This window comes from Pygocentrus nattereri, chromosome 7 (assembly GCF_015220715.1).
Source record: "Pygocentrus nattereri isolate fPygNat1 chromosome 7, fPygNat1.pri, whole genome shotgun sequence".
Taxonomy (NCBI): Eukaryota; Metazoa; Chordata; class Actinopteri; order Characiformes; family Serrasalmidae; genus Pygocentrus; species Pygocentrus nattereri.
In genome coordinates, this window is record NC_051217.1 from 20,898,299 (window position 1) to 20,918,295 (window position 19,997).

The 19,997-nt window shown below is 41.1% G+C and overlaps 1 protein-coding gene across 2 annotated transcripts in view; it reads left to right on the forward strand.

Moving 5' to 3' along the window:
* The window catches only part of LOC108443153 (WD repeat-containing protein 49), an 89,123-nt gene that overhangs the window by 10,724 nt on the left and 58,402 nt on the right, over nucleotides 1-19,997 (forward strand). For both annotated transcript variants that reach the window (XM_017723605.2, XM_037539863.1), the window contains exons 5-10: nucleotides 824-995; nucleotides 7,958-8,125; nucleotides 8,916-9,064; nucleotides 11,091-11,324; nucleotides 13,247-13,411; nucleotides 17,460-17,575. In XM_017723605.2, coding sequence (XP_017579094.1) covers nucleotides 824-995; nucleotides 7,958-8,125; nucleotides 8,916-9,064; nucleotides 11,091-11,324; nucleotides 13,247-13,411; nucleotides 17,460-17,575 — 1,004 coding nt within the window. The remainder of the gene's footprint in view (nucleotides 1-823; nucleotides 996-7,957; nucleotides 8,126-8,915; nucleotides 9,065-11,090; nucleotides 11,325-13,246; nucleotides 13,412-17,459; nucleotides 17,576-19,997) is intronic.

Sequence of the window (19,997 nt, forward strand, 5' to 3'; positions counted from 1 at the left end):
GAGGATAGTTAGATGGGGCTGGTTGTGTTTTAACATCCTAAAAAATCCTAAAACGGAGAGCATCCCACACATAGCATCAGCCTTTTAGAGAATTATATCACACACATTGAGTTTCAGCTACAAATAATCACTCAAAATCCCAAATTTCCCTGATATCATATAATACCAATCAAGCTAAATGCTAAAGCGTGCCAGATCTGTTTGTACGTTTATGCACTCTGAAGAAGCGTGGCAAAAACACAAACTGTGAATGAATATGTGGGTGAAAAACACAGATCAGTATAGTGCCTTGATGTAAGAGATCAGAACGGTGGCAGCAGGTGGTTAATTTTGGGTATTAAGCACTATGGCAAGGACAAAATGTGTGTATATCAAAATCTGAGAAATGAGAAAAAATGAATGTAAGTCAGTTTAAACCAACACGATTGATGAAAAAGAGCAAATTTTTAAGCTGCAGGTTGTCGTGCATCATGAGGAGGTGTTGAGTGATTGAGACTGCTTCTTCAGATGAGCTAATGGTAAAACTAATACTAAAGCTATTTGGTGCAGTGCTATGCCGAGGATGTTTTAAAGCCGAGGTCTTTTATCAACCGTTTTTTTCCCTGTTTAATCCTTGTGTGGTGTTCAGGTCTGTGGGACCCATTTTCAATGTTTACCAAAAGAAAAAATGATGCAATTTATTATCATTTGAGCCTTGCATTCTTGGCCTTTGATCATTTTCTGTGAAGAACAAATAAAATAACCCATTTTCAGTGCCTTCACACTGTTGATCATTGAGCTTGCTGGTGTTACAGTATGGTGTGTGTGTGCGTGTGTGTTTGAGGTGAGTGGTGTGTGTTTCAGGTCTGCGCTGATCTCTCTGTTTGAGCGGCCGAGTGCAGCTGTGGAGCAGGACTCTGCGGTCAGTATCAGCTGGGCCGAGCTCCAGCAGGGCTGCCATCGCTGCTGCTACACCGTCACACACACCGCACACACAGGACACTGGGTACGCACAGGTGAGCCTGACACGCCCACACACACAGGGGCAGAGCTATGTACTGTAAATGATTCTATGATTATTCATTATGACTGCTTTTTTTCTGTAATGACTATAAATTATTCAGTATCTACTATGAATAATTCAGTGTCTACTATGAATTATTCAGTATCAACATTGAATTATTCAGTATCTATATTGAATTATTCAGTATCTACATTGAATTATTCAGTATCTACATTGAATTATTCAGTATTTACTATGAAGTATTCAGCATCTACATTGAATTATTCTGTATTTACTATGAATTATTCAGTATCTACATTAAATTATTCAGTATCTACATTGAATTATTCAGTATTTACTATGAAGTATTCAGTATCTACATTGAATTTTTCAGTATCTACTATGAATTCTGCAGTAAATACTATGAATTATTCAGTATCAACATTGAATTATTCAGTATCTATATTGAATTATTCAGTATCTACATTGAATTATTCAGTATTTACTATGAAGTATTCAGTATCTACATTGAATTTTTCAGTATCTACTATGAATTCTGCAGTAAATACTATGAATTATTTAGCTACTACTGTGAATTATTCAGTAACTACTATGAGATCAGTGTATAATTCAGTAACTATTACACATTTGCTAATGGACCCACATTCAGGTCTATCGGGTTACAGATACAGTTACTGTAGGTGTTACAGGATTAGTTTGGCAAAAAATCTAAATTACCCCCCCCCCATCACCTTATTGTTGTTGATGTTTTCTTATGTGCCACACAGACCACATCATGACTGACCACATCAGCGTTCAGGCTGATGCATGTTTTAACTGTTTTCTTATCTGTATGAAACACTACAATGTTATAAAACTGAACAATGCAGTTGTTTTACTTTCAGTTTATGGAACCAAAGGAATCCATCAGTTATTACTCTCTACCGTAGATGTTTTAGTTTCCGAAAGCTGAAAAGTGCTGTGTATGAGGATCCTGATGTTGATTCGGCTGACAGTTGCCTGTGGTTATGTAGAAGTTGGGTGACGGGTTTCTGAGTGATGTTCTTCCTCTGTGTTTGAAACAGGTTGGAAGCCCTTTGCTCTTTTCAGGTGCTGAGCGCCACGCTGAAGGCGCGCAGCCTGTGGTAATGAACACATCAGAGAAGAATGTCATATTTGAGCGCAATGTTTGCAGGATGTGGCGTGTGGAAGAGTCTGGCTGGATTTTCAGGGTTTTTCTGCTGGGTTCAGACAGCTTTGCCACCCTCCGCTACACTTGTATCAATTAATATGCAAATCAGCACAGTTTAGTAAGTGCTTACTCAAGGCCATCAAAGTGACGCCTCGCCAATTTTTCACTTCTTTTTGATGTCACACCCAATGAGTTTCAGCCGGGCGATTAGAGGAGGGCTTTGCATGCTGAGATACAGACCATCGCACACACATACACAACAAAAGAGGTTATTTTATTCAATAATAACTCGTGTAGTTTGAAGTATAATTTGGCTTGTAGAGAAGGCCTAACGATTTTTAGAAATTGTATTTTTATTTTTTGCCTATTTTTATTTAATAGAATAATTGTGTTTGATATATTTAAATATGGCAATCTTAGCAATGCTGTAGTGTCATGATACTGGCTTCTTCTGCCATGGCAGGGTGGAAGACGTGGCCATCATTTGTTAGCTTAATGATGTGCACATTTGTTGTTTGTGCAGTTCTGTGCTGGGCTGTGGGGCAGTTGGTGCAGTGTTAGTACTTACTGTCACTAGAAAGTGCATGGCTAGAAGTGACCCACCTGCTATCCTGGTGGTTCTCCGTTGCTGCCTGTTCAACAAAGAGCATTTGCATTTAAAGTGCAATGTTTTCTATGTATTCTTCTACACCAGGGTTATTTACTTACAATTCAATAAGGTCCAGTTAGAAAACATTTCCTCAAGCGAAGGTCCAGAACATCATAATGTCTAACTTGCATTATGATTCAGTCCCATATACTATTTACTGAAGTAGCCTAGCAGGTATATCTTATATAGTCAACAGCTGAATATCAGATCAAATAAAGTCCAGTTCAGTCAAATTTCAACAACATTTATTGTCAGTTTTCTCTTTTTAGATCACGCTGTGTGAAACAATCTGGCTCACTTTCTTCACTGACTGCTGTGTATCTCCTCATCCCTCCCCTGTGTGTGCACCACGCACTCAAGTCTTGGCACTCATCGCTATGCACAGATCTGATTGGCTGAGAAGCATCATGTGTGATATTTACATTGCATGTGATTGGTCTGTAAGTCTCATGGGCCGCTAAACTGGTACCATAATGACTAGAAATGTTAAAATAGGACCACCCAGTTCGAATTAAATAATAGTTTATTGGTTATACGCCCAGGTCCACATTTGTCAGCATCTGGGTCTGGACTCGGACCCCAGTCCACCTATTAGTGACCTCTGTTCTATACCATTGCCACAATGCTTTTATTTCATTGTCAAGTTTTGGCTGGGCTCAAAACAATTAAAATCTTGAAATGCTCAATGTTTTACCACTAACATGGTAATAAAGTGACCGAGAGATCAACCAGTCACAAATGGGTGAGACCCATTTTTGAAAAAACTAGTCTGTCTGAAAATTTGACTATGAATATGAGCCATAGGCAGGTTTAGAGTTAATTGTTAACAGTGGCAGCTGTATGTCAGGACTCTTGAAAGAATCACTGTAAAACTGATACATACAAGGTCAGACACATGCTAATGTCTTTTAGACGCTCTTGTGCACCAGCACTAACTCGGCACTAACCAGTGTTAAACCCTGAATATTAGAGCTACAAACTCTATTAACTCCTGAAGTCCTAAACAAGAGAAGAGCTCACTTAAGTAAACCTACCTACACACTAATCTCTTACAGTAGGATCCTGCAACAGGTGCAAGTAGCAGGCAGCATCCAGCTATGATACAAACAACAGTGTGATAAACCTTCATAACAAGCCCTATTAACAAATTTAGAAAAGCTTAAATAAGCCACTTGCTGGGAGTCACTTAAAGCAGCTACTTTAAGTGTTAGAGAGGAGCGTAACTACCATATTGTTGCTAGCCAAAGAAAAAAATGGTAATGGTACAGGAAAGGGCAGAAACACTCTTGTAAGTTAATGTAAAGAGATTCTATTCTAATTGATTTTGGGGCGTTTTGTTTGTCCAATCATCATGAAATTTTCATACCATGTAAAGGAGAAATATTGTGTTCAAATCATGTAGAAAAGTACAAATTGACTAAATGGAGATGTTTTCCTTTGGACAGTGACAATATACTCATTGCTAACTCTTATTAGTACTTTGGCAGACCTGACATCACCTGCTCCAAATGTAGCCCCACCCAACTCTAATTGAACTATGGAAAAATGGCAAGAATTTTTTTTTCAAAAATCTCTGCCAGTTCAAAGTAAAAACATCATAAAAACTAGAGATAATAGAAGAAAACCACAAAAGCGACTAGATAGAGGCTTCAAGTCACGAGTGAGTCTGGATGAGTCTGAATCGCTGAGTTGAGGCGATATGACCTCAAATCAGTATGAATGTTTTACCTCGATTACGGTTAATGAACGATTATTTTGGTTTTGTTTTTTGTTTGTTTTTTGCCCTCATAGTTTACCGACAAGGCTTGTATTGTAAATATGCTCTGCATATCTTAATGTAAATCGTCTCAACAGCCAGATTGGAATTCACTTGGCTTTTACATCAGTCCAACTCGACATTCGTCATAATATATATATATGATAATATAATATATATATTAATATATAATATATATCTATCTATCTATACCACATAAACATTTGGGGTGATATTCCTGTGCAAAAATTAGAAGAGACTCATCCAAAACTCCTCCGTGTTTGAAGAGATTTGGAAAGAAATGTCCAAATGCAGTCGAAGGAGAGCAAAGCTGCAGCGACAAAAGAACAATTAAAAGTCTGAAAGCAAAGTTTAAGGAATCCGAGGACGCGAACCAACGAAGTGACCACACCTTTTTTACGGTGAGCTGAATATACTGGGTGATGAGCCCAGCTATCAGTCAGTGATGCTTCATGCTGGCTCCTGTGATGCTGGTGAAGATGAAGCTGAGCGACTAGCGTTTGTTGGCGGTTGTGATTGTTTACCTCTGGATGAGCCGCATGAAGCAGCGTGACGCTCTGTTCTTTGTCGCATGTGGGTCAGTTTAGGAGCTAATCTGTTTGGACTGATGTCTCATACAGGTCACCATAAAAGATAACCTGAACAGCCAAACAAAACATTGGGTTTTGGTGAGAAAATCGGATTTGAGCCACTTTTACCTGCTGTGTGAACGCAGCTTTAGCTGCCATGTCGCAGACTGGATGTGATGGAATCACATGACGACACACGGGGTAGTAAGTTTTTAAGGGGACAGTACATGATTACACGGAGTGGGGAAAGAATTAACAGAATTGAGAAAAAATCTAAATAACCGACATGGGCAAGATTACATTGGCTAGAGGTTCTGAATGCCAGTTCCGATTACTTTCTGATTAATTGCCCAGCCCTACTAGAAACTATTGAACAATGTTGTACATCGTTTCCAGTGTGCAGAACTCCTGTAGACAGTATGCAGCTTTTGTGGAAATATTATCGCCAGCTTTATATCTCACAGAGATATACAATCTCAAGCTGATGGCAGCGATCTCCACATCCCACTGGATGAGGGCAGCATGTATGTGTGGGTGAGCGGGCTCCTCCGAGACGGCGGAGGATGACAGAGAGAATAGGAGCCGAAGTAAACAAGAATAACAAACACAAGAGAGCAGAAGGAAACACAACGGAACATGAAAAGGACTTGTTAATTGAAAATTGCTGGGTGCTTTATCTCCCCGGCTGTAGGCGGGATCCTTTTGAAGTTCTTCCCACCCTGGAGAGTCATCTAATGTTTAGGATTAGACACGGCGCTCGTGTGTTTGTGCGAGAGAGACTAAAAACCTCTATCTTGGTGGCACGCTGGCCTTCAGGCCTGGTGGTAGCGCCGTTAAAAGGTATGTGTCTGTTACCCAAAAAGGCATCCGTGGCCTCTCGAGCGTGAAGTGCCTGCGTTTGATCCTTGGAGTGGGATGTTTTGTTGGCTTTGTTGCCTGCAGCTCTGTTCCTCTCCTAATTTCCCAATAAAAAGGACGAGACAGAGCACAAATTGTTATGACGAGTATGTTGAGTGGATTCGTGTCATCTCAGTTCAAACACATTCCTCAGGTAACTGGTAAGCTGTGACCTCATTTCCTCCCTCTGCTTCGTTCATTTATTCTGCTTCTAATTCAGGCTGGGGCTGTTTATCGGTAATTATTGATACAGTGGAATTCATAGTTAGACTTTATTGCTTTTTTCTTTCCATTTTGTATGTGTGATTGTCTGCATTCTGATAAAATATGGTTTATTTAATTTACAGTGTAGTTTGTTCTCTGGTTATCGTGAGGTCTTTTCACACAGAGTACAGATTTCACGCACTGAAAGCTTCACATCAACTTCTATATGTGTTTTTTATTCATCACTCAAACACAGGAAAGAGATGGAAATTTTTAGTGAGATTTAGTGAGTAGTAACACAGACATTGGGTAACGGCCCATTCTGCTAAATAAGTTCAACAAATATCACCAGGAGTTGCACTGACTCTCTTTGTCCGTAAAACTCCCCTAGATGTACAGATTATGTAGCTGCAGTGTAAAATATGAATTTGTTGTCAAATCTTTCCACTCATTACTATTGCACTGTTATTTTGTTTATACATCTATACATATTGCAAATTTCAGTGCCACTTCTTTACACACCCAGGCATATTTCACAATTATTAACATTGTTTATGGTGTTCAGTCATTTAGATCAATTACTGGGCATGATGAGCACCACTGCATTGTCACCTGCATAATATTTGTGATATTACTGACTTATCTTTCTACTGCAACCTATATTTTATGGTTGTTTTAGTATATTTCATTATATATCTTTACTTCTTCTGTTTATGGATCTGTATAATATGGCAATACCTTTGCTCTTGTTTAGCTCTTTACTGAACTTTGTGCTGCTGTAATAGATGACTTTCCCTCTTGGATTAATAAACTGTCTGCCTATATATGTATCTGTCTGTCTGTCTCTCTGTCTGTCTCTCTGTCTGTCTATCTATCTATCTATCTATCTATCTATCTATCTATCTATCTATCTATCTATCTATCTATCTATCTATCTATCTGCCTGCCTGCCTGCCTGCCTGTCTGTCCGTCTGTCTGTCCATCCGCCCGTCCGTCCATCTGTCCATCTGTCCATACATAAACCCATACGTCTATCTGTCTGTCTGTCGTCTGTCTGTCTGTCTGTCTATCTATCTGTCGCTGATCATCCCATCGCTACTTCCAATAAACTGCATTGTGAAGTATGCACACCATTGCTGTCATAAGCAAATATTGTCAAAAATTGTAACTCCTGACAATGTACACAAAATATGCAACGTAATGTATATTAAAAATTCAGCTGCTATTTGATATATATGAGAAATTTATACAACAGTGACAATATAAGCTATTAGAGCCTCTGGGATGGCTTTACACTAGATGTTGGAACATTGCTGTGAGGATTTGATTGAGCATCAGTGAGATCAGGTACTGATGTTGGATGGTCAATTCTGAATCACTCTAACTCATCCCAACTCATCACTCCATCACTCCATAGAGCACTGTTCCACTGCTTCCCAGCCCAATGCTGGGGGGCTTTATACCCCTGTAGACCATGCTTAGCATTAGCCATGGTGACCTTAGGCTCATGTGCAGCTGCTCCAGAGCATCTCATTCAATGGTCAATGCTTTTCTATGGAGTTTAAATAGGCTATGCATGCACAATTGAACTGTGTCAGTAGTAGGCGCACCTTAATGAATGTACAGTTACTGATTTATGTTGTTTTTTTGTATCATAATTGTATTGTACTGTGTTTCTGCTCCTCAGTGCGGTTCCTGGGGTCTCTGGAAGCTTTTGTGTCCTGCAGCAGTTCCGCTCAGAACAGCATGGTACTGGCCTGGAGAGAGGGGGAGACCAGACCTCTCAGAGTTGCGACTTTCCACACAGAGAACGGAATCATTGATCTGGACTACCACCCTGGACTCAACTTCATTGGTACTCAATGGTTTTAACAGCTTATAGTTAAAAATAGTTAATAATAGTAGTTAAAGTTAATTTTGCTTTCATCATCCAGAAAAATTGAAATATAATCTCACTGGCGGCTTTACTAAAACACCTACCTTGTGCTTCCACTCACTGGCCACTTTATTGGAAACACCTACCTTTGTTCTTCCACTCACTGGTCACTTTGTTAGAAACACCTACCTTGTGCTTCCACTAGCTGTCCACTTATTGGAAACACCTCCCTTGTGCTTCCACTCACTGGTCACTTTACTAGAAACACCTAGCTTCTGCTTCCACTCACTGGCTGCTTTATTGGAAGCACCTACCTTGTGCTTCCATTCACTGGCCACTTTATTAAAAACACATACCATGTCGCTCCAATCCATACTGCAATCCATATGTTGTTGTACAGTGTAACAGCCCCTCTCTATTCTTAACTAGTCAGTTTCTGACCAAGAGGGCCGCTGTTTTCCAGATATTGTTTGGGCGGTGGTCCATTCTCTGCACAGGAGTGACATTGATGGTAGTGTGTGTGGTGCTGGTACAAAAGTGTCACACACAGCTGTGCTGCCAGAGTTTTAACACAAATCACTGTCACTGCTAGGTTGACAGTGGACCATCCAGCTAAATATATCATCATGTCCAGTCTCTAACTGTATACCAGCACGGTGGAGCTACAGTACTATAAAGAGGACATTCAGTACCAGTGTTTTGTGTCTGTGAGATGAGTTTATACTCAAGTATTCCAACTGTGCTCTATTTTCTCATTTCAAACCTGTAGCCACAGCAGGTGAGAATAATCAGGTGTGCCTCTGGAACCCCTACCTCATCTCCAAACCTGTGGGCGTCCTCCGAGGTCATGTAACCAGTGTGGTGGCAGTGCGCTTCATGCTGGGAAAGAAGCAACTGATCAGCTTTTCAAAAGACAAGGTAAGAGGGAAGAACAGAATCAAGATGGTTGATGAGAGCAGTGAGCCATTCATAACAGAGCTTAAAGTAGAAGCTGCAGCTGTAGCTGTGTTTGACTTCATTTGGAAGTGAGAAGTCGAAGCACTGAATTGTATCGACTGCTGCGTGTTTGAGCTAAAAAGTGGGATGCCTCCAGTAAAGCTAGTACAGTTAGCGATAAGCGAGCCTGCTAATGGCAGTAAAGGCTCAATTGGAATAGAATGCATGCATGCATAGACCTCAATTGGAATAGTCTAGTCCGATTGAGTCCATTCAGAATATGATTTCTGTCCGTTTGAATGAGGTGGGTAATCCTGCAAATAATCTGTTAAATAGAAGAATACTATCCGTGTAAACACTTGTATCCAATTACGTTCCCTATCGGAAAGTTTAAGTATGTTCGGCATAAATGCGTTGCGTCAAGGAGACAAAGTTTCTGCTCTGATCTTTAAAAGATGGCGGAGTGACGGACCTCCAGCTTATGTGTCTCAGAACACGATGTCTTCCACTCGGCCTTCTTTAATAAGGACATGTGAAGGATGTTTTCCTGAGTCTGACATTTTAAAGCAATTAAAAACACAGGCGCTGCAGTGGTAACATTTACTCTAAGTCATACTCCACGCATGCAAAAATACTGCTTTATTACGGTTGACAGTGTGAGGCATGTTGATGTGCTTAGTTGAGGACACCTTCTTGGCTTTCCGAGTAGAAGCACTCTTTTGTTGTTCCTAGTAGGAAGTTTAACAAATCAGCTCTTACCTCAAATGCAGTCGATCAGCAAAGACATGTTTGGTGCCTGAGGTTAGGAGCAATGAGGCTAATGTAGCTAACAAGTAAAGGGAGAGGGCACCAGTTTGAGTGGTAATAACGGCAACTAAGCAGAATGTTCCGTCAAGCTTTCAGTTTCTCCAACTTTTGCTGTTGACTGCAGCAGTGGAATAAACCAGATGTTGACTGTTTGGAGAGCCATGGACACCAAACCTGTAGTTGTTGAATTCACAGGAACCCAGTTTAATATGACAAAAATAGAAGAGTACAGAGCCCCTCCTCACTTTCTCCACCTTAAATAAACAATCTACACCGCTAAAGCTCTTCTCTAATAATAATCATCCATTTTCACCGACATTGCTGTTACCATGCCAATGTTTGCATGGCGTCATGCTGCTGTAGCCACGTGCCATTATGAGTCGCAGAACTACGTTTTTTTCAACACAAACCTGTGAGCACAGCATAAGTTGTCAGACTCACCTCAAAGTGTGTCAAGTTGTTCAGTAGTCTTGAACAGACTTGATAATGTGGCCACCTCTTCCTTTAAAGTCCACTTAAAATTAACATTATCACCACCCAACCGATCATGGACAGAAAACACCCAGCTTGCTGTAAATTCACTTAAAAATACATTATGATGCAGAAGAAGAATTAGTTATTTGTGTTTATTTAAAAGGGAAGTCCCACTCGTTTTTTTCTAAATTTCTTTGTAATTCAGTGTGGGAGATGTGAGATGATTCAGAGGGGTTAGGTGTGAAATGGTTCAGATGTCTTTACAGTGGTGGTGATAGAGGTCTAGAGGTCACAATGTCTACAACACAGATATAGAAATTTTATTCACTATTGAAACCCACCAGTGAACCTACATGAGTCTTCTGAGCTTTATATGGAATGTTGATGATGGAAAATAGTGGAAAATCGTTCTTTGGGGACTATTTACTCCATGTATCCCTCCACCATGAAAGGAGTCCAAAATCTTCTAAAAACTATCGTAAAACAATGTCTGACAGCAGGCAGTGAATTCATAACCATTTCATGTAGTAACTTTCTGTGAGGGAGCTTTTAGAGGTGGACGTCTGGCTCCTATCACCACCACTGTGAACAATTCTGATGCGGTAAGTTTCTCTAGAATAGAGCCTTTCACATCAAACCACTCTGACTGAGTACATCGTAACCAGTTAATTATTTAGGATTTATGAGAGATTGGTGGACTTCCCCTTAAAATGTCTCTTTTGCTCAGGTGTTAAGGGTGTGGGATATGGCCACTCAGCTGTGTGTCCAGCGCATTGCAGGCATCTTCCCTAAAACTCAGGAGTGCAGGACCCTCCTCTTCTTCCACGAGGAGCGATCGCGCCTCTTCCTCTCTTTCAACAGCGCTCTGCTCCTGCTGGAGGCGAAGAAAGAGTCGGGGAGGAGAGTGATGAGTCACGAAAGTGCTGTCACCTGCGTCCTTTACAACTCCCTCTTCAGACAGGTGGGGGCAGTGTGGTGCTGCCAAACCGCACCGTCACACTCTGTCTCTTGGGTCAGTGCTGAGAGAGACAGAAAGACACCTTGTGCTCTTGTGTTTGGAAGATATCTGCTGTTTGAGACGCTCCAAACTGGTTCTGCATCTGTTGCTTTGTTGTTTACCGTGAGATTTTAAAGGAGCAGATTTTCTCTCTTTAATCTGTCAGATTGAAAAATGAGGACAGGTAGGGGAGAGGACAGCGCTCAGGGAATGCTTAAGTACTTCTCTTACTGACATGGAGACAGGGAATCACTGAGACACTGGCTAACACTGTACTGTAGGGCAGTGTTCATAAGACTACATAAGTTTGTCATTAAAACATAAACCTACATGAACATTTATTAAAGCTTATTTCATAATGGCTGCTTTTGTCAACTCTGATGTCAAGTTGACTTAACACCTTTATTAGGTGATTGTCTCTGACAGTTGTGCTATGACACTTTTTTTTATATGTTACAGTGCAAATATCTTAGGCAGCTGACAACAAGCAAGCGAATAAAAATTTTGTTAAAATAAAATTGTGTAAAAAAATGTTTTATGCTGTAAAATTAACATCACCCTTCATTGGAACTAAGGATCCCAAACCTTAAAAATCAGCCCCAGTTCATTATCCCTCCTCGCCCAAACTTCACTGTTCGCACTATGCATTCCGGTAGGTAATGTTCTCCCAGCATCCACCAAACCCAGATTCATCCATCAGACTTACATATACAAAAGCGTTTCCACTGCTCCAGAGTCCTGTGATGGCGCTTTACACCCCTCCAGTTGACGCTTGGCATTGTGCATAGTGATCTTAGGCTTGTGTGCAGCTGCTCAGCCACAAAAACCCATTTCATGAAGCTCCTGACTCACAATTCTTGTGCTGATGTTGCTTCCAGAGGCAGTTTGGAACTCTGTAGTGAAAGATTTTATGTGATTCAGCTTCATAGCTGAGCTGTTGTTGCTTCAATTTCAGAATAACAGCACTTACAGTTGTCTGGGGCAGATCCAGCAGGTGCAAAAATTTCACACAAACTGACTTGTGGCAGAGGTGGCATCCTATGACAGAGCCATGTTAAAGTCACTGAGCACATCAGTGCAACCCAGTTTACTGCCAGTGTTTGTCTATGGAGACTGCATGGCTATGTACTTGATTTTATACCCTTGTTAGCAATGAGTATGGCTGAAACACCTGAACTCAATAATAAGGATGGCTGTCCATATACTTTTGGCCATATAGTGTACAAAGTGTTCTTAGCTGAGAAGTCCAAGCCACATCACCCCAAAAAGTGTCACAACCTTACGTCTGGAAGAAAAAATCAGGCACCTGACATAAGGGTTATGTCAACTTGAGGCTTATTGGAATAAGTGTTTATAAATGTTTATGTAGGAATATGTCGGTTGTAATGAAGAACAGATTTTTCTAAGAAGATGGTCCTTTAAAGGTTCTTTGGTAAAGAAAATGGTTCTGTATAGAGCCTGAACACTCAGAGAACCCACTGCATGATAAAAAGGTTTCTTTGCATCATGAAAGGGTTCTTCAGATTGATGGAGAAGCTGCTGTATACAGTTTTTTTCAATAGAACCTTTTTGGAAAGGATTCTATATAGCACCAAAAAGGCTCTTCTATTGGTACAAGCTTGACATCATAAAAATAGAAGATCCCTTTTAGTACTATGTAGAACTCTTTTCAAACGGTTCTATATAGAGCCATCTACAGCACCTTCTCCATCAATCAGAAGAACCCTTTTACAATGCAAAAAAACCCTGTAATCACGTATTGAGTTCTTTAAGTGTTCAGAACCATTTTCATTGCTAAAGAACCCTTGAAGAACCATCATATTAAGAGCGTAGAGTGTTAGTAGACTGTGCCTGTAATGCCGTTCCTGCTTCTGCTCTCACTCAAGGTCGTGAGCAGTGATGCGAGCTCAGCAGTGACTTGCTGGCTCATGGACACAGGCCAAAAGGTCAAGCAGTTTCATCGCTGTCACGGCGACGCGGAGATCTCGACCATGGCGCTGGACACCACACAGACGAGACTTTTCACCGCCGGCACGGATGGCGTGGTCAAGGTCAGAGGTCGCCACAAGACAAAGACACTTTCTTGATTTTTAAGATGTGGAGGTGGAGGCGTTAGAGAAAACTGCATAATCTTCCATTACATATTTCTCTCTGTGCTTTTCAACAGCTATTTAAAACTTTAGACTTCACTTCTTCTAGACTTTCACTTACTCAACACAGAACTTCTGTCTTTCTCTGTGTCTGTTTCTCTGTTTTTATTGTGTGATTGACTTGCGTTAGTAGTAGCAGAAACAGCAGAGGTAGTGGTCAAGTCAGGCTTTATTGTCATTTCAGCTATATACACCAATCAGCAATAACATTTTGATCACCTCCTTGTTTCTATGTTCAATGTCCATTTGATCAGCTCCACTTACTGTATAGGTGCACTTTGTAGTTCTACAGTTACAGACTGTAGTCCATCTGTTTCTCTGATACTTTGTTAGACCCCTTTTACCCTGTTCTTCACTGGTCAGGACCCCCACAGAGCAGGTACAATCTGACATGGTGCTGGTGTGTTGGTGTGTGTTGCGCTGGTCTGAGTGGATCAGACACAGCAGAGCTGCTGGAGTTTTTTCTACACACTGTCCACTCTATTAAACACTCCTACCTTGTCAGTCCACCTTGTAGATGTAGAGTCAGAGATAGCTTAGTCCTTCATCAGTGGTCACAGGACGCTGCCCACAGGACGCTGTTGGCTGGATATTTTTGGTTGGTGGACTATTCGCAGTCCAGCAGTGATACTGAGGTGTTTAAAAACTCCAGCAGCACTGCTGTCTGATCCACTCAGACCAGCACAACACACACTAACACACCATCACCACGTCAGTGTTCCTGTAGTGCTGAGAATGATCCACCACCCAAATAGTACCTGCTCTGTGAGGGTCCATGGGGGTTCTGACCACTGAAGAACAGGGTAAAAGGGGGCTAACAAAGTATCAGAGAAACAGATGGACTACAGTCTGTAACTGTAGAACTACAAAGTGCACCTATACTGTAAGTGGAGCTGATAAAATGGACAATGAGCGGAGAAACAAGGAGGTGGTCATGATGTTATGGCTGATCAGTATAAGTACGCAGTGAAATGAAACAACATTCCTCCAGGATCAACACAGGAATGCAAGTGCAAGACAATGCAATAAACACAGTGCAGACAATACAGTGCAATAAATAAATACGAAAGACAAATACAAAAGAACACAGGCAGTACACGGTACTGAAAGTAGCAGTAGTAGTAGTAGTGCTAGTGAAAGCAGTGCTAGTAATAATAGTAGTAGTAGTAGCAGCAGCAGTACTTATTGTAGCAGGGGCACTATTTAACATAGAAGTAATACTACTAGCAGCAGCAGCAGTAGTAGTAATAGTAAGTAGTAGTAGTGCTTGTAGTAGTAGTAGTAATAGGAGTAGTAACAATTCTAGTTAGTAGTGACAGTAGCAGTTTCAACCAGTAATAGTATTAGTAGGTGGTAGTAGTAGTGATGACATGGTACCAGTACCAGGAGTACTAAAAGTAGCTGTAATAGTGGTAGCAGAGGTAGTAGTAGAAGTGATAACAGTAGTAGCAATAGCTGCAGTACTTGAAGCAGAAGTGGCCATAGAAGCAGTAATAGTAATAGTAGCAGAGGTTGCAGTATATGTGATAAGTGAAGTTCTAGAAGTACAAGTAACTGCAAAAGCAGTAACAGTAGTAGTAGCAGAGGTTGTTTTAGACAACAGTAACAGTAACTGTGATAACAGTAACAGCAGTCCTACAAGTACAAATAGCAGTCAAAGTAGTAATAATAGCAGAGATAGTAGGTAGCAGTAGTACTAAAAGTAGCAGTAGATGCAGTCTTAGTATAAGTAGCAGAGGTTATAGTAAATGTGTTAACAGTAGAGCAGTAGCAGATGTACTAGAAGTATAAGTAGCAGTAGAAGGAGTCAAAGTAGCAGTAACAGTGGTTGTAGTAAAAATGATAACAGTAGTGGCAGCAATACTAGAAGTAGCAGTAGAAACAGTAATAGTTGCAAAAGAAGAGAACAGTAGTAGCAGCAGTACTAGCAGTCATAGTAACAGTAGAAGTGATGAGTAGTGGCAGCAGTACTAGAAGTAGTAGTAGTAATAGTCATAGCAGAGGTAGTAGTAGAAGTGACTATATACTCGCCGGCCACTTTATTAGGTACATTATCCTATTCAGTTGCTTGTTAACACAAATAGCTAATCAACCAATCACATGGCCGCAACTCAATGCATTTAGGCTTGTAGAGGTGGTCAAGACAACTTGCTGAAGTGCAGACCGAGCATCAGAATGGGGAAGAAAGGTGATTTAAGAGACTTTGAATGTGGCGTGGTTGTTGGTGCCAGACGGGCTGGTCTGAGTATTTCAGAAACTGCTGATCTACTGGGATTTTCACACACAACCATCTCTAGGGTTTACAGAGAATGGTCCGGAAAAGAGAAAATACCCAGTGAGCAGCAGTTGTGTGGATGAAAATGCCTTGTTGATGTGAGAGGTCAGAGGAGAATGGACAGACTAGTTCGAGATGATAGAAAGGCAACAGTAACTCACATAACCAACCAAAATCTCTGAGGAATGTTTCCAACACCTTGTTGAAAGTATGCCACGAAGAATTAAGGCAGTTGTGAAGGCAAAAGGGGGTCCAACCTTTTACTAGCAAGATGTACCTAATAAAGTGTCCGGTGAGAGTAGGCTATGATAGTAGTATCATTAGCAGCAGTACTAGAAGTAATAGTAGTAGCAGAGGTAGTAGTAGCAGTAGTACTAGTAGTAGTGACAATAACAGTACTAGTAGTAGAGTAGTAGAAGCAGCAGCAGTAGGAAGGATAACCGTAGTAGCAACAGTACTAGAAGTATAAGTAGCAGTCAAACTAGTAATAGTATAATTAGTAGTAGATAACAGTAGTTTCAGTAGCAGCAGTACTAAAAAAAGTTTGCTGTAGAAGTAATAGTAGCAGTGTTAATAGATGTGATAATAGTAATAGTAGCAGTAGGAGTAGCAGCAGTATTTAGTAGTACTAGTAGTAGCTGTAGTAATAGCAGCAGCAGCAGTAGTAGTAGCAGTAGTAGCAGAAGTAGTAGTAGTAGTAGCAGCAGTAACAGTAGTAATAGTAGTATTTGTAGTAGCAGTAGTAGCTAGTAGGGGTAGTAGTAAGTAGCAGTAGTCATAGCTGTAGTAGTAAGTAGCAGTAGTAGTAGTAGCAGCAGTAGTAGTAGCTGTAGTAGTTGTAGTAGTAGTAAGTAGTAGTAGCTGTAGCAGTGGCAGCAGTAGTAGTAGCAGCAGCAGTATTTAGTAGTAGTAGTAGCAGCAGCAGCAGTAGTAAAAGGAGTGGTAGTAGCAGCAGTGATAGTATTAGTAGTGGTAGTAGTATTAATAGCTGTAGTATTAGGAGTAGCAGAAGTAGCTGTAGAAGAAGTAATAGTAACAGTAGCAGAGTGCTACTAGATGTGATAACAGTAGTAGTAGCAGTAGCAGTATTAGTAGTTGTAAGTTGTAGTAGCAGTGGCAGTAGCACTAGTAAGTAGTAGTACTAGTAGTAGTGATAGTAGCACTAATAAGTAGTAGTAGTAGTAGCAGCAACAACAGTGGCAGCTGTTACAGCAGCAGTTGTAGTAGACGTAGTAGCAGTAATAGCAGTAGTAGTAGTAGTAGTAGTAGCAGCAGTGGCAGCTGTTACAGCAGCAGTTGTAGTAGAAGTAGTAAAAGCAGCTGCAGCAGTAGTGATAGTAGTTGTAGTTGTTATCCAGGTAACTTAAGCCCAAAGTGAGGACTGGCCAGTGGAAACGTTCCTCAGTTGAAGGGTCCAGCTTGACTTTCAGTTGAAGTTATCTAACTGAGATATCTTGTGTGTGAAGTGTGGACGCCTGACTCTCCACACAAAGCATCACTTTTCTCTCTGTGTGTTTAATGATGTTTGCATAACTCTTTCTCTCTGCACTCTTCCGCTCTATCTGTAGATCCATCCTCCTGCATTTGTGCTTATATTTGCTGCCTCCCTGCTTTGTTTGTTTACATTATGCTAATATCTTGTTATCCTTCTCTCCGTGTGTGCCTGTGTGGCAGGTGTGGGACTTTAACGGACACTGTCACCACAGCCTAAACGCAGGCCGAGGCCTGGCAGTGGAGATCGCTCAGATACTGGTGCTGAAGAGGACAGTGTTGGTGCTTGGCTGGGAGAGGTGAGAGAGAGAGAGAGAGAGAGAGAGAGCGAGAGAGAGAGGAAAAAAAAAACTAATTTACACTGTTTCTCCATTGCCCACATTTAGTCATATATATATTGATCTGTAGGTCTCTGTTCGTAAACATAAACTAAGCCAAAACTAATTTACTATAAAATGAAATGGTGTTTGTATAAATTCAGAAAAAAGCCACGTCAGTCACGACTGCATATGTGGACATATTTCTATATTGTGCTCTATTTACACAAAGTTAGGTTAGTTCATCATTTATGTTGAACAGACTCTCCCAAAATTTTACGCTGCTGCGCTGATGTTGAACCGTGTGCTGCACTGGGTCGGTATGACCAACAGGTCAAAACAAGCTCCTAAACAAAGTGACCGCTGTGCCCTGATTGGTGCTCTTGCTTTGCGCTTCTTTCGTTTTGACATTTTGTCCCAAAATAAAAAATAAGCTGAGACAGTATAACTAATATAAACGTAGACAATAACATCAAATTAAAAAGGGCAATACAAAGACTCTCCCCTTTTCAATTAGAAAAGTGATGTGCTGACAGACGGTACATGTCCGGTAAGAGATGAGGAGGAGATGGGATGTGAGGGAACCTCAAAGAAACAAGCTCCTTCAGCACAACACGGTCTGGAGGCACTGAATGGAAAACGAGAGAAAGATAATGAGAGAAAACAATCGTTTGAAAGATGACAGTGTGCTGGGTGTTTGTCACTGCTGTCATTACTAACATTCCAGCTTCTAGTTTATGTTGCCTGAGGTTAACGCACTCCATCTCTCATCTCTTACAGTTCCTCCTCTCATCCTTTCAAGAATGTCCTCGTCTGTACAAGCGTGTCTTTCTCTCTATTCATCACACGCCGTTGTTAGTGAACCCTTCGTTGCTGGTTAGCATCAGCGCTGATGTGCCGAGAGTGCTGCTGCTGCTGGAAGCTGTGAAAATGGTCAGAGCAGAGAGAGGGAGGGAGTGTGTGAGTCCTAGCAGACACAAACCAACCCAGACTTTTGGTAGATGGACTCAGACACTTTCTGGTTCCTGCAGTCAGATTCCATCTTCTCATCTCGCCACTGGATGTACACAGCAAAAAATATCCAAAGGGAAATAAAAGCAAATCAACGAAAATGGTTACAAACTGTAGTTCATCTTTTAGTTCATCTTCTGTAGTTTCAATGATACTTTGTTAGCCCCCTTTTACCCTGTTCTTCAGTGGTCAGGACCCTCATGGACCCTCACAGAGCAGGTACTATTTGGGTGGTGGATCATTCTCAGCACTGCAGTAACACTGACGTGGTGGTGGTGTGTTAGTGTGTGTTGTGCTGGTCTGAGGGGATCAGTCACAGCAGTGTGGATGGAGTTTTTAAACACCTCAGTGTCACTGCTGGACTGAGAATAGCCCACCAACCAATAATATCCAGCAACAGCGTCCTGTGGGCAGCGTCCTGTGACCACTGATGAAGGACTAGAGGATGACTAACACAAACTGGGCAGCAGCAGATGAGCTATCGTCTCTGACTTTACATCTACAAATTGGACCAACAATGTAGGTGCATCTAATAGAGCGGAAAGTAAATGGACATGTTGTTCAAAAACTCCACCAGACACTGCTGTGTCTGATCCGCTCAGACCAGCGCAGCACACACTAACACACCGCCACGTCAGAATTGTATGGCAGTATTGTAAGAAACTTAATGAGATTACTCGAAATAAGAGAAAAAGTGCTATAAATGATCTTATCTTGAAAACTATTTCAGTGGTTTAAGGCATTGGGGCTGGAAGTAACGCCGATCTGATGCCCTTTCAGTATAGAATTCTTGCTTATAACATTTTCCTAACACTTCATTTGGCTGAATTTCTTTGAAGTGAGAATGCTTGAACAGCTGCAAGCTCAACAGCAGAGAAGCTTTGCATTTAAATAAACAAAAAACTTGGCTTTTAATCAGTGCAATGCTTCAAATACATGACACTCCTCAAAATACTTCTCAAAATGAGGCATGTTAAATGTTAAAGCTACATACTGCAAAAATAAGTGAAATGAAAACATCTTGAATATATATATATATATATACACACACACACACACACACACACACACACACACACACACACACACACACACACACACACACACACACACCCATCAGGCATAATATTATGAGCACCTCCTTGTTTCTCCACTCATTGTCCATTTGATCAGCTCCACTTACTCTATAGCTGCACTTTGTAGTTCTACAGTTACAGACTGTAGTCCATCTGTTTCTCTGATACTTTGTTAGCCCCCTTTTACCCTGTTCTTCAGTGGTCAAGACCCCCATGGACCCTCACAGAGCAGGTATTATTTGGGTGGTGGATCATTCTCAGCACTGCAGTAACACTGGCATGGTGGTGGTGTGTTAGTGTGTGTTGTGCTGGTCTGA